At 33.9% G+C, this 15434-nt stretch overlaps 2 protein-coding genes across 2 annotated transcripts; one reads left to right on the forward strand and one right to left on the reverse strand.

Annotated features, from left to right (window-relative positions):
• Positions 1–937: 937 nt before the first annotated feature.
• Positions 938–3743, forward strand: LOC7475132 (glycosyltransferase BC10). The gene is made up of 2 exons (XM_002298227.4): positions 938–2217; positions 3239–3743. The coding sequence occupies exon 1, from the start codon at positions 996–998 to the stop codon at positions 2208–2210; it is 1215 nt and encodes a 404-aa protein (XP_002298263.3). The 5' UTR covers positions 938–995; the 3' UTR covers positions 2211–2217; positions 3239–3743.
• Positions 3744–5998: 2255 nt separating this feature from the next.
• Positions 5999–11694, reverse strand: LOC7467943 (outer envelope protein 39, chloroplastic). The gene is made up of 11 exons (XM_002299730.4): positions 11481–11694; positions 11298–11364; positions 11149–11184; positions 10678–10822; positions 10280–10438; positions 10106–10176; positions 9942–10020; positions 9654–9769; positions 9074–9221; positions 7217–7286; positions 5999–6492 (listed from the first exon to the last, which is right to left on the reverse strand). The coding sequence occupies exons 1-11, from the start codon at positions 11512–11514 to the stop codon at positions 6338–6340; spliced, it is 1080 nt and encodes a 359-aa protein (XP_002299766.4). The 5' UTR covers positions 11515–11694; the 3' UTR covers positions 5999–6337.
• Positions 11695–15434: the final 3740 nt, after the last annotated feature.

A 15434-nucleotide genomic window follows, 5' to 3' on the forward strand; every position in this document is an offset into this window, starting at 1 on the left:
AAAATATCTATTTTATTATTTTATAGTTGTATGATTTTTATATAAATTAATAATTTTGAGAGATTATAATTTGAATCTCATCAATTTGTTTTTGATATTTGTGTAATTCATTCGACATCATTGACAAATCTCATAAAAATAATTTAACTTTCATAATGATGAAGAGTATACATCATATTTTTATTTTACAATAAAAAACTCAATTAAAATAACACTATCAGCAAATGATGACGACAGCATGTCCCTAAGCTTTTGATCAAGTCAAATGTTTGTAATACTTTATTAGCTAAAGTTACCACTCTTTTATCATTAAAAAACAATAATAAAAAGCACTACGAAGTTTAAGGTGTTGTTTGGAATGGTTTACTTTAAACAGTGTTTTTATAAAAAATTTAATTTAATTTATTTAAAATTAATTTTTATATTAAAAATAATTTTAAAAAATAAAATAATATTATTTTGACGCAAAAATTATTTTAAAAAATAATTACTATTATATTTTTAAATTTCCCCTAAAAATTAGTGTGACTTGACAATCTAGTCCCAAGCCACAAATTTTGGTTGTGAGAATTCAAAACGACTTGCAGTAATCTTATTAGATGGTCTCTTGGATTGTCGTGTTAATTTACAGGTAATAAATTAATATATATAATTTATTATTTTTATTTAAAATAATATTTTTTAAAATATAAAATTTAAATTAAATTTAGTTGCATCAAAGTTAACTAAATCAATACTTCAAGTTACAAGTTTTTCAAATTCATCCATTAGCTGGGCTCATAAATATAAACAAAAACAATAGAAAGGGGCCAAATTGAATTATAGATGGAAGTCATTTGCAGTTTTCCAAACAGCGCCATTTACAATTACACTAACACCCCCAATCAAATGACAAAAATCCCATCCAATCCCATCTTTGACATTGATTATGATAAAGCCTCTGCCTTCCTCCCCAACAAAGCCACCCCACTTCCTTCCTTCCTTCCTACAACTCCATGCCAAACCAGCAAGAACACCCCAAATCTCAAAGAAACATCATCTCTCTCATGGCAGAAACATCATCAACAAATTCTATCAAAATTGGTACTAAAATGTTCTCAACCCAATTTGTAATCATTTTCTCTCTCTTTCTATCCCTTCCTATCCTTTTCCTTTTAGCCCCGAGAATCTTCCCTTCTCATAACCCCTCCATCCCTATCTCCCCTTCTGATGAACTTGACGACTTTGTTCTTTTCCGCAAAGCCATCGCCTCCGCATCCGCCTCCACCTCCGCCTCCGCCACCCGCTACCCCTCAGCCCATTCCCATCTCACCTCCAAATCTAAAAAACTCAAAATCGCCTTCCTTTTCTTGACCAACACAGATCTCTTCTTCGCCCCTTTATGGGAACAATTCTTCAAATCCGCTGACAAAAACCTCTTCAACATTTACGTCCACGCCGATCCCCACTCCAATGTTACAAAACCCACAGGGATTTTCTTCTCCCAATTCATTCCTGATGCCAAGCGCACTTATCGCGCCTCCCCCACCTTGATCTCCGCCACCCGACGCCTCCTCGCCAACGCCATCCTTGACGACCCCACCAATACCTTCTTCGCCGTCCTCTCCCAGTACTGCATCCCTCTCCATTCCTTCAAATACGTCTACAATTCGTTAATCAGTTCCAAGTCTTTCGATTTGTCTTCCCCCGAGTCAGACCCCGAATCGACTAAGTACAATATGAAAATCCAGTACAAGAGTTTCATCGAGATTATATCGAAGGATCGGCGGTTATGGAAAAGATACGTGTCTAGAGGGAAGTATGCGATGATGCCAGAGGTGCCCTTCGAGAAATTCCGTGCTGGGTCTCAGTTTTTTGTTCTCACGCGCCGGCACGCGCTCATGGTGATTGAAGATCGGAGGCTGTGGAATAAGTTCAAGCTGCCCTGTTATCGAGAAGATGAATGTTACCCAGAAGAACATTATTTCCCAACGTTGCTTTCAATGCAGGATCCAGATGGTTGTACTAAGTATACGTTGACAAAGGTTAATTGGACTGGAACTAGGAATGGACATCCTTATACTTATAAGGCTGCTGAGATTTCTCCGGTTCTGATTCAAGAGCTTAGGCAATCAAATTATTCGAGTTCGTATTTGTTTGCCAGGAAATTTGAGCCCATTTGTCTAAACCCTTTGATGAAAATTGCTGATAAAGTCATTTTCCGGGACTAATGATGTGGTAAGTTTCTAGTTTCAGCTTATATTTTTTTTCTTTTTGTTGTGTTTGAGTTAGTCAGCTGAGTTGACGCAGTGAGCTTGAATTTGATGTTAGGATAGGTAGTGGGATGGTTTGGCTTGATCAAACCTAGAAAAGTTGCTTGTTGCTTATTGCTTATTAGTCGTTGGTGTTTGGCTAGAAGTCAGCCAAGATGGAACCTTTTCTTTGATACATTTACGAAGATTGGTTTAGAATTTTAGAGGGTTAGATTTTTCTCTGGAATAAATCTTTGCCTCCCAACTTGGTCATCATGTCATTATCATGCACAATTCAACCCACATTTACTTAATTTCACCCCTATCACGAATTGTTTATTTTGTATGATCTTGGGATAAAATTTGTTCAAGATGGAAGTTTGGAAGTTTTCGGCATTGAAAGTGTTTATTCAAAGTGCTTTTCGTCTGAAAAAAAACACCAAATTGATGTTGTTTTAGATAATTTTTTATGGTTTTGACATGAATTCTAACCTGGGTGGGCCTAAATCTTAATTCTTTACCATTGTTTTCTTTGGCTTAGTACTTCATTGATTATTGCTGATGTAATTGAGGGCAAGATAGTGGGATATTCCTTGGTGTGATGAATTTAGCAGCAAGTCATGTGATTTGTGCTAAATTTAGGTTTCTTTGTCTTGAAGTCTTTAGTTGTGGCAAATATCAATCATTTTAGCCAAATTATACAAGCTCTGTTATTAACTAATGTTTTTCGGTGCTAATGATCATATCGACCAAATTGTATTTGACTGTGCCTTGAACTTATGCCTGTAGTGCTTTTGAGCCTATTATATACAACATTATCATATATGCAGCTTAGCTAGAAGTTTGCTTGCTTTGTTTTGTAACTTCTGAACCTTTTTAAGTTGCCAAACTCGTTCTGCTTCGTTTGTTATTATTTGGTGTCTGATTGTTTTCATATATACGTGTGTGTGTGTGTGTGTGTATTCATGAGTCGCCACTGAAGCTGACTCATTCATGCCATTTTACAGGTGAATAAAAGAGTTTCGAAGATATGAAGAAGTGTAAGGTATTGTTGGAGCAACTTATGTTGTGGAGAATGGTTTTGAAGAGGCGTAAAGTGCTCTCAAATCCTTAAAATTTAACCCAAAAAAATGGCAGCTCGGAGAGGGCGCCATTGGAAACATAGAAAGGGATAAAAATAGGTACTTCTAGTGGGAGGAAAGCAAACGAAACTACTTCTGCTAAATGTATCTACAAAAGTCGAGAATTGGAGGAGTTTTTGTCATCTTGTTTGTGTGTGTTCTGTACATAATTGAATGTACTATAGGACAAAAGGAGGGAGGGAAGAAAAGGCTGTAAGGAATACCGCAAGGCAAAGCAATGTAAGGGGGACAGTGATGGGCTCAGATTAAAGAATCTAGCCAAAATCAAACCCCCTTCTTTCCCTCTTATTCAAATTTTGATGTTTTATTTATTCATTTCTGGGCAAATTCTTAGTTTATATAATAAATTGCGGATCCAATCTCTTCCTAATAGCATTCTTTTTTTTCTCTTCCATTACTGTGGTGTCCGTGTGTGATGAAGGATCTGGTTGCAACTTGCAATGGTATTATTTAGACATGTTGCCTGTTATTTTGGTAAGGTTTGGTTACTGTTCTGGGATAAAAATGAAGTTTTTCTGGTATTATTTTATGTTTTTATAGTTTTAACTAGATATGTTTTTGTTTTTATCTTTGTTCTTTTTATTTTTTCTATCTCAAAATAATAATCAATGATATTTTTAAAATTATTTTAGAAATAAATTTATTTATTTTCAACTAAATATGTGTATGTGTTTGATAAAAATTGATTTTTTTTATTTTTTTGATATCAGCCTCTAAATACATGTATTTTTCTGTATATCCTTATGCTAACTAAACATAAAAAAAAAAAAAAAGGTTTTATTATTTATTGAAGCTTTTTATGAGCTGTTGCCGACAATTCAATATATGGTTGGTAGTAGATAGATGGGTGGTGGCTAACCACCGAAGCCTGTGATCGCCGCCGAGGCACAAGATTTCTAGAAATTGTTTCATTGGGATAGCACGCTGTCCTCCTCTAGCCATAAAAGCTGCTTTGATTATTTTGTCTTCTATTGAAATCTTAAAATAGCCTTCTTTTTTTCTTTTTTTTTTTCTTAATTTATTAGTATTAAAAGTACTAACTCTGACACTCCACTGGCGTAACCCAGATCCTCTCATGTTCCTTTCTAGATGAATACTCTCTATCTAGCTTGAAAATAACCCGAGCCGAGCGTCATATTTGAAGCAGTCTTTGCAAATATAATAGCTGTTATTTTTATTTAAAAATATATTAAAATAAATTTTTTTAATTTTTTTAATATAAATATATCAAAATATTTGAAAATATATAAAAAATAATAATATATAATAAAAAAATATATATTTTTAAAACATTTTTTAAAGAAAAAACAAACAGGTCCAATTCAGTTTGGAGCTGTCTTTGCATCATAATCTTAATAAAAATTGATTTTTTGTTTAAAATTATTTTTTTATATTTTTTATTATTTTAATAAGTAGATATTAAAAGTAATTTTTTAAAAAATATTATTCTAATTAAAAAATATATTTAAAAATAATAATTATCACACTCTCAACTACCCCGAGTTTTCAATTTTCAGGTGTTGCATCACGTAGGGCATCATACAGACGAACAAACTCAAAATATAATAAATTCAAGTTGATACTCTTGCTTGAAAAAACATAACCCTTTAGATTCCTAATCTCCACCTTATATCTGAAGCTTCAACAGCCCTTCAAAGTTCAAAGGACAGTGGCTGCTGGAATAATATAATAATTTAAGCTTCAAGGAGTTATTTCGGTAATTAAGTCCCTCGGCCGTTTAAGATCTTTCCGAGAGAGGATAAAAAACATTTTCCAAGAGTAAATGCCAACTTTCTTCTTCTTCTTCTTCTTCTTCTTTTCTTTCAAAATGAGCAGCCCTAGGATCTTCAATATCTTAGGCTTTATTTGTTTACAAGGTGTGGTGGTGTGTTGCATGCGGACTGTACTTTATATATTTAAAAATATTTAATTAATCAATATCTTTTATGTCCATTTAAAATTACAGTCAAATCTTGATTTATTACATAGATTCTACGAAAATTCTTTCAAAATCTTAATAAAAAAAACTAGAATTTATATATATATTTTTTAAACCTCCTTTTTCCGACTACAACCACGCAAACTAATGCAACACTACCAAGGAGACATAGGCTTATGGGTATGGTAGCATCTACTTCTTCCTACAAACCAGTTCGAGAATAATTTTTGTTATAAAAAAAAAAAATGGTGGTTGATGGATATGGAAGTAAAGAAAGGCTGCCATGCTCTGACTCCGTTCAAACGTCTGAACATTCACCCTGCTTTGGTGGCCTTGATTTTGGCCCTAAAGCCACCGAGTTTGAATTGATTGTTCTGAGAGAGGGACCTTTTTTGACTTAATACTTAAAATATTGGTGTTGTCTCTCTGTCTGTCTGTCTCTATGGCCTTGAGATGCTTCACTTGCTCGACAAAATCAATGACAGTACTTGGATCTTACCATTGTAAGAAACAATTTCAACTATAATAATGCACCTTCATTATTTCATGGAAACGGACCCTTTCCCTCTCCCGGGTCCTATCGCGGGCCACCCGACTAGAGTTGCTCGAACTACTTCCATTTAAGCGCATGATTTGCAGTCTCATGTTCCATTGCCTTTTTCTATGTGAGAAGGAAATCAGCTCCGTGGTCAAAAAGAATTCTATAGAGATACTTTTAATTTCTACTCTTCATTCTTTCTTTTGGTCTGTTCTGACCAAACTTTAATTTCAGCAGGAAAAGAAAGCAGCAGATGTTTCCTACAATTACTCTTTGGTTTCGCAACTTGCAAGATTACAAGATTGCTTGGAAGTGTAGGTGGACAAGACTTCCTGATATTCGCAACAGGAAGCAGCTTCCTTTTTAGCAGCCGGAAAATGTCAATGTTCCTTCTCATTCCAAGTTCCACAGCTAACTTTTCTCAATAATCATCATCTAAACCTTCCGGAAAGCCATGAAAAGTCGACCATTGGGCTTATGGAATTTATCAGATGAGATTGCTGATGCCAAAGTAAACAGTTCTTTGTTGGAAATCATTGATGGCATGGTTAACCATAAAATGACCAATCGGAGACTTGAAACGAAGGCCATATCCAAGCCCAACTCCGGATCCCGGTTTGCCCTGCCTCATTGCTGGATTTCCTGAAACTCCAAAATTGAACTGTATCATGAGGCCATTAACAACAACAACAACAAAAATGATGGGGTGCTAACAAAGAAGAAATAGGAGGGAAAAAAAAAGACTTCAGAGTTCCAAAGGCGAAAAGTGCAAAATTCACAATGGTTTAAGAAAATAACATGAAGCAGTGGTAGTTGCCACACAGAGGGTTGTGGAACATGGTCGAGTGAAAACACTAGGCAATTGCAGACAAGATCAAATGAGGGGTGCTCAAACAGATCCATTGATGTAGGATCAACATAGACAAGATAGCTTAATCAGGTTAGCAAAAGAAAGGGAAAGCAGTATACTGTATACAACTAACAATTAATAAACACCAAGGCTTCATACTTGCTAGTGAAAGGACTAAATCCTTGCCTTCATTCTCATCCAATTACAAACCAGACTCCTGTTTAAATTCCTACATGCATATGTTTATGTCCTGGGAACTCTATAAAAAGTTGTTTTCTTGTTGCTCCTTGAACTGAGCCCCTTATGCAACTAAGAACAAAATGCAGGTTCTTTTGAATCTCTAAAACATTGTAACTACTTTTGCTTTTCTTTGCCATTATATGGAGAAGCAGGATGTCACTAGTCCTCGGCAACATAAATACTATTGGACCTCGCAATAGAAAAGTTCAACTGAAAATGATAAGAAAAACTGTGAGTAGAGCACAATTCCTAAGCAAGTGAAAGAAGCCAATTTACCAGGTACAAGACAAGCAGATCTCAAATCGGTTCCACAGTCCAAGAAAAGAGCACCGTCCAACATCTTATTCTGAGTACAGTAAGAAATGCATTGAAAGTAAGTTGACATGCATCAGTTCATCAAAACTCAGTTATGGTAGAAAAAATATTCAGAAGGCAAAATAGCATAATGGAAGTGCAGCTCCAACAGAATTTTGCAGTAAATTTTAAGAATTACTAGTGCGATGATGTTAACCCACACCTTCTAACTACATGTCTAAGTTCCACCAATATAAAAGCTAGAGGTGCTAGGCTCGAAATATCTAATAAATCAGGAGAGGACATGAAAAGATGATATGGAAATAAGGAAATGACATATGGCATGCAATGATCCTTTCTGACCACCAATCTCATGGTAGAAAGAAAGTAAAAGCTGGTTGATTATTTTAAGTCTAGAGGTGTCTTAGGATTGCATCACCTAGAGGCAACCCTTAAAAGAATATACATATTGCCATAGCATTACCAGATCTCCAACAAGTGCTGTGCAAGTTGAGTGGTCATATAATTGGCCCTCACCAAACACACACACACATTATTATTGGACCCTTCAATGTCCCTGAACCGAAGATTAACTTCATCTTTGACAGTGATACAAACCTAAAGGACTTATTACATCTTGCGTACTCACTTTACCACAGTTCCAAATACATTGATTTTGCATATGAATCTCAGAAAACCCTGTTGACCATACTGTAAGCTTTCTTGTAACAGAATTAACGACCATGGTAAAGATAGTGTTGCAAAATAGCAATGAGTACCAACAGCATCTAAAATGCATCTATACCAAATAGCAGGTGCGTTAGAGAATCTAATTTATCTAGAGATGACTCGAGCAATAACTCAATTGAAGATGACCATAACACCAATTTCCAAGATTCAAAACATAGAGATTTCTCATTTTTCTTTGAGGGTTAGTAAAATTTTTCAATTCTACTTCTGCTGCGAATGCAATCCTCTAAGAAACTCTTACGATAAAGAGGAAAAAAGATCACACACTCTAGAATCTTGTTTCTTCTCCACCAACAAAGAGCATTTCTTGTCTCTTGCAAGAAACGACCACCTATTTTTGCAGCCAAAGATTCAAAACTAGGAAATTGTGGTCTACACAGTCCAATCTAATTAACATGACCTTGCTCAGCAAAGTACAGATTATTTAACCTCATCAACATGCTGCCAGCACTACAAATTTTTTTATCATGCATTTCAAAACAAACCTTGAAAGAGAGAGGCGGGAAGGAAGGTTTTAGAGACAAAACCAAGTGGACAGGTGATCCAGCCATGGGAAATGACCACTTCTCACTATTCCTTAGTTCAACCTCATCTACGTTTTTTGTGTTTTAGCTACCCAACTACATATGGTATTAGGTGGCACCGCATATTTTCTCCTAAATTGTCAACTTTTCAATGTTTTCCTAAACAAACTACAATCACATGGCAAGACAAACTACTGTATTCATGAATTATGAAGATATATTAGGGGAATCAGATAGAGTAATCAATTTCATTGCTTCTCCTCTTCTACATTCAACATCCAACACAACGAAACACACAACATAGCACCAAACCAGGTATCTTGTAAGGAAACAACAGCTCCTTGCATAAAAATGAAACCTGGATATAAAATGGTGTCTTTTTTATTATTAAATTGTTGAAGGTATTCTGATCAGTCCAGGTGCTGCTGCAACATAAGTATTTAGACCCAAATGGGTCTCTTCCTTAAGATTTCTGTGAAGAATTAATGAGCTGTAAATTGCAGCGGAACAATGTGCGTCATATAATGATCTGTTGTCCTCAAAGTATGATGACAGCATTACATACCAAAGGAAATGTCAATTCACTATTTGCAACCAGACATGATCTCCCGGATCCAACAGCACCCTCACCATATCCTCGTACACTACCAAGCCCTCCAATTGCAAATGCTTGGTAAGGAGCCATGTCCCCTACAATAGAACCACCTGCCAGGCTGTCAGAAGAAAAGAGTAAGAGTCATGCAAAGGAGAAAGAATGAGAAGCATGACTGTCTATTTTCTTCCAACAACCAAGATGCTCGAGAGGATAGCAAGAATTGCAGCATGCTTCCAGTGAAAAGAGCTGAATAACAAGCATAGCCAGTGCTCCATCTCGTTTCAAGCATTATTTTACTAAATTTCAGATTAAGATTCTGTATACACTCTATCAACCATGATATCATTTCCTTTTGTTATCTCCAGCAAATCACTAGTTCCTAGAACCATGACCTTTATGCTAGTGTGACCCTTGAAAAGACTTGTTATTTACATCTTGCTTCCCAGTCCCATTGTTTTCAGGGTCTTCCCACTTTTTTGGACCACTATGTCGCCACTTGATCTAACAACCACGGAACACCTACTCAAGACAACATAGAAAACTTGCTCACCTTGCCAATAAAAATGCTGGTCCAAGTTTGACTCCTTTTGTTGCAATAAACTTGAACTTGTTAAAGATTAGCCACTTTGATAGAATAGGAATCCCTTGTTCAATTTGCATTCTAAACTGGATATAAGAAAACTCATAGTTAGTGAAAAGCAGCACGACTGGCATGTAAAGTTTATGTATCAAGACTGAGATTGGAACTATTGTATGAGATAACTGCAGCTCAACCTCAACCTCAACGAATATGAATATGTATACACAATTTATTTACCAGCAAGAAAAGATGGTTTACCTGATAAAAACTGCGATCATTTGCTTTTGCATATTGAGACTCTTGCTTCAAAACTACCATGTTGTCATGGGGACTGCCACTGTATTACAAGCATTTTACTGACCAATTAGGAAGCTACATGTTAGAAAACACTTGAAAATTGAAATAATAGAAGTGCAGGCTACCTGCGTGTCAATGGGAACCCATCAATGTCCCTGGTTATAGAGCGCCAACTATCGTTCACTATTTGTACATGCTGCACAACTTAAAACATTTACGTTTCTTAATAAATCAACCATATATGACAGGAAAAAAACTATGCAGCTGAAGTATAGGTGCTTATTAAGCATGGCCAGAACCTCAAATTTGATACTGGTGGTGCTGCTCCAATCAGAAGTTGCAGGCTCATTTCTATCCAAACCAACAGATATTCGAGACAAATTTACACCTCCGCTCCCAGAACGAGAGAAATTGTCAATTGGTGTACCGTGGACCCCAATTTCAGGTGAAAAAGAATGCTGGGCCAAATAATTCACAAATCAATAAAAATACATGTGAATTGGAGAAAGGAAAATATCAATCCTTTTCGTTTAAAATCCCAGTGGGGTGTTTTCTCTGAAAAAACCTTTTTTTTTTAGATTTTCTGTACCGAAAAAAATAAATGGAATTAAAAGGTTCTTTAAAACCCAATTTCTAAATTTTCCATATGCAAAACACAATAATAACCAAAGATTGATCATAGCTTATAGCAACTGACCTGAATAACAAAACATTTTTGAGAAAGCCACTCAGGTCTTGGCCTTCTAAAAGCTATTATGACATTTGAATCATAGAGCCCCTTATCCCATGATACATCAAGCTTCTCACTTCCACCAAATAAATTGGGGTGTTTGATGCAAAGACTGCAAAAAGCCAATCGAATTGATTGTCAAACAAGTACCCTAATTTACTATTACTTTTTTGCAAACAGGCACGAATGTTAATCTTGTTTTGCTTTTCTCTGGTTTGCAAACATGGCTAAAGAACAAAGCCTCGCACTTCTTGAATTCAATCACATAAAAAGATTGTAAGACTTAAGAATCTTTCCTTTTATTTTCCTACCATTTTCTCAGACGAAGAAAATTCCCACAAGAAGAAGAAAAAAGTAAGGGGATACGCCATAAAAATAAAAGCTCGGCACCCAATAAATGAAATGGCAAAGATTATAAAGAAAAAGGAAAAGAACCACCTCCCAATTATCAGAGAAAGAGGACTTCCAGTGCTCCTGCAGTTTTACATAAATAGAATCGGTGACTGTGGGTGAGTGAGAGGGAGATGTGGATTACTAGTAATTATTTAATTAATTAAATTAATTAATATATAGACAAAATCAAGAACCTAAGAGAAGGAAGCCTCAAAGCAGCACATAGCTTGTGAGTGAAATCAACATTCGCATCAATCTTGGCTGTAACATGTCAACGTTTCAAGAACAAACTAAAACAGGTAAACAACAGAAAATTCCCAAAAAGAAAGAGAAAAAACATTGGCCAAGAAATATATAAAACAAAAAATGATACTGACCTTTTCCAGCATGGACGCTCTTTTGAGCTCCCATGTGTATTATCTACTGAAGAAGCATCAAAACGTTAATGAGTGATGATGATGGAGGTATAGTAAGCAATGCAGCAAACAAAGGAGAAGAAAGGAATAATGCAAAGGAGAGGGAGACGAGACAAAGATTTTTGCATGTATAGAATGTTTTAGTCCCAAGTTTGTTATCCCTGTTTTTTGCTTGCTTGCTTGCTTCTATTAAGGGGGGATGGATAATACCCGAACCCAAAATAACCATCAAGCCCGACTTGGAACCGATTAGGTATGGGTTTTTATACCAAACCCAATCCAATCAAGTTTTAGGTATTTTTGGGTATCCATAATCTAAACTTAAATGTTATAATTTACGATTATTTAATGCTTAATTAGTTTGATATATATATATATTTCAAATAGTATTTATTTTGGGTTGGATTTTGGTTCAAGTTAGGTAGATTAGTATCTATAAAAAAATATATAAATATTACATCTAAGTATTCTAAATATAAATATTATTGTTTTATAAGGGAGAAAACTAACTATCAAGTATTAATTACATTCTTCAATTTTGTGAAATTACATAAAAAAAATACTCTCTTTATTAGGGTTAAGCCTATTTTATCACTATAAATACTCTCTTTCTGTATCACAATTAATCTAGTAATTTTCTTTTGATAGTTATATTATCCTATGCTAATATACAAATATTGTTAAATTCAATTCAAATCTAATCCATGCGTGTATAATATTCATGTTTTTTAACACAATATAATATAATATATATTAAAGTAATTTGTAGATATTTTTTTTAAGGTGTGGGTTTTAATTTTGAACTCAAGAATCCCACAGTATAAATGTATGGGTTGCATCCCGTTAATTGTCTTAACTATTTATTATAGTTAAAACATGAATATTATAGTGTAGAGTGCCTAAAGTAATTTGTAGATATATTAAACCATTTATTATAGATATTTTTATTATAGTGTAGGGTGCCTAAAGTTAAATTTAACCAATCCCTATCTCTGAACACGGTAATATTTAAATTTCAATCGATTTAAAAAAATAATAATAAAATTAACGATAAACTAAAACAAGCGATAAAATTAGTGTAGCAATGAATAATAATTTGTTTTATTAAGTAATCTTATTATCATGACAAGAATTGCGAGTTACCCGGTTGGCTATGTTTTTTTTTTATTTAATTTTTTTTTTATTTTATCATTTAATATTTAGTTAATTAGAAATTAGACCTCGTGATTTGTTTTATTTGTTTTCTATTAGATTAATCCGGTCTCATAACCCTAGAATAATTCTTAAAAGGTTAACCTGAGTTGACTCGGGTTGTTTTTTTTTATTGATTTTTTTAAAAAAAATTATGATTCAATATTGAATCGGTTGGGAATTGAGCTTCATAATCTGTTTTGATTATTTTTTATGGGGATATCTTGGTCTCATGATCAGAGTTGTAGGTTTTGGTATTTTAATCCCAGTTAAATTAGATCTTTTTTAATTTCTTTTATAAAAGGTTATCTCAGTCTCGTGTCATTTAACATTGGATTTGCTTTTTACTGAGTTGTCCTCATTTTATGACTCGGATTAAATGTTTAGTAGGTTAATCTAGTTGATTCAGTTTTTTTTAAATGATTTTTTTTAATTTCATCATTTAATATTATATTTGATTGAGAATTAAGTCTCTTAACTCGAGAAAAATGCTTAACGAGTTAACCCATATTAACTTGGCTTAATTTTTATGTCATTTTTTTAATTAAATTTTTTACAAATTTCATAGTTTAATATTGAATCTAATAGGATTAATTGAAAATTGAGCTCCATAACTTATTTTCATTTACTCTTTATGAGATTATTTTAGTCTTATGACTAAAATCATGGATTTGGCAAGTTAATCTGGGTTAAATCATGTCATTTTTATATATTTTTTATATGAGGTTATATCAATCTCATGACCTAAATCATGAGTTTGAAAGATTGATTTGAGTCGTTTTTTATAATTGTATAATTAATTATATTTTTTAGTCTCATCCTTCAGTATTAGACTAATCGAGAATTGAACTTTATAATTTGTTTCAATTTTTTTTATGTGGTTATTTCGGTCTTATGACCCGAGTCGTGAATTTGACAGGTTAACTCGGGTCGCTTTTCTTGGTCATTTTTTAATTAACTGTTTTTCAATTTCATCATTCAACATTAGAATAATTGAAAATTAGACTTTATAATTTGTCTTGATTTGTTTTCTATGAGTTTATTATAGTCTCATAATCCGAGTCATGAATTTTACATGTTAACCCAAATTAGCCCAAGTTAATCCAATGTGTTGTTATTTTAATATTAAAAAAGTTGTCATCTTGAGATTCTTTTTTTGTCAAATTATATTTTTACGGATCATCTGATTTGTTTTTGGATATGTAAAGTTAATTAGGTCATATCGAGTCAATATTTACACAGTTTAATTATTTTATCACTAGAAAAACATTGGCAATATCTGGAAAAAAAAATTACATTCAAGAAAAATTTATTCTGATCCGTAGTGTTTGCACGGATCAATAATCTAGTCAACTAGGTACCTAAAAAAACTTCTTTTCTAATCTTTTTTGCATCATGATTTTTTTAATTATGGTAATAAGCCAAAAAACAAAATGGATGATAGATCATCAACTTACAGCGACAAGCATCCATTGCCTAGATTACGATCTGCTTATTGTTGTCATAATTTATGTGATCCTTAGGAATGGCGGATGCTCCATGAATTGCGGGGTGAGAGGTGGTGGTGCTTCCAGGAGTGCAGTGGAAGAGGCCTGAAACACATACACACGGCAGCAGCTATGGAAGCAGGATTGCCTAAATATATTATGTGTCATTAAGATTTCATGCAAATGATAGAACTTTTTTTTTTATGGTTGTGCTGTAATGTTTAATCTGATTCCTCGTAATAAAATGATTTGATCTTTTGTCTTTATTTATTTATTTATATTCGGAACTCTTTCTCTCTGCTATTTCTATTTTTATTTAAGCATGTTCCTGTGTCGTCTCTTCTCTTTATCTTCTTTTATCTATTCTGTCTTGTCTCATCGCTCCATTAGGGTTTTTCCTGTGGTGAAGGGCTTGCGGCTGATTACGAGCTGTAAATGTCTTCTTTTATTTATTTATTTTATTATTATTTTTGTTGTAGTGGAAAGTTGTGATAAATCTTACAGAAATTGTCCAAATTAACCGCAACAGTATAATCCTTGTCTTTTTTTTTATAGTTTAATATGGATATCCGGACCAGCTTGCATGTAACTCGACTAATTTTATAAGCTCTAAAATTAACGACTATATAAACTTTCAATAATCGTCATAATCATTATCCTTTACCAGCAGAGTCAAGGTTATACTTGGATGGTCAAATGAAACCACCAAAAATACGCAAAAAAGTCATGATCCGAAAAGCGGTGCTTTCTCTTTCAGTGGGGCCTTTTGACCCTTCTTACTTTCTTTATGATACTGGGGAATTTGTTATCTGGGTCCAGTAACTCCATGACGGGCCGGTGGGTGGCGGTAGAGCCTCTAGCGCCGATCGAAGTAGATGAATCAAAGGTGTCTGCTTGTGGTATGGAAAAGGAACAGCAAGAATGGAACCGCTATCGCTTGTGTCCTATCATCCGCTCCTCATTTAATTTCTCTTCTCCTCCCAAATAATGAAAAAATATTTCATTCTTATACATTTCTTTCCTTCCAAAACTCTCAGTGCCTTCCTTTTGCTTTAGAAGATTACTCCGTACTTGTAGCAAAAGTTTGAAACTTTCCTCCTTCTTTTTTGTAAAAACTTTTACGTGTATATATTAGAATCTGATGATTTAATCTTGGAATTCAATAATTAAAAAAAAAACATTCATACAATACTAAATTATTAATAATCATAGTCTTGAAAGCTCGATTTTAATTAAT

This window comes from Populus trichocarpa, chromosome 1, assembly GCF_000002775.5.
Source record: "Populus trichocarpa isolate Nisqually-1 chromosome 1, P.trichocarpa_v4.1, whole genome shotgun sequence".
NCBI classification, from domain to species: Eukaryota; Viridiplantae; Streptophyta; class Magnoliopsida; order Malpighiales; family Salicaceae; genus Populus; species Populus trichocarpa.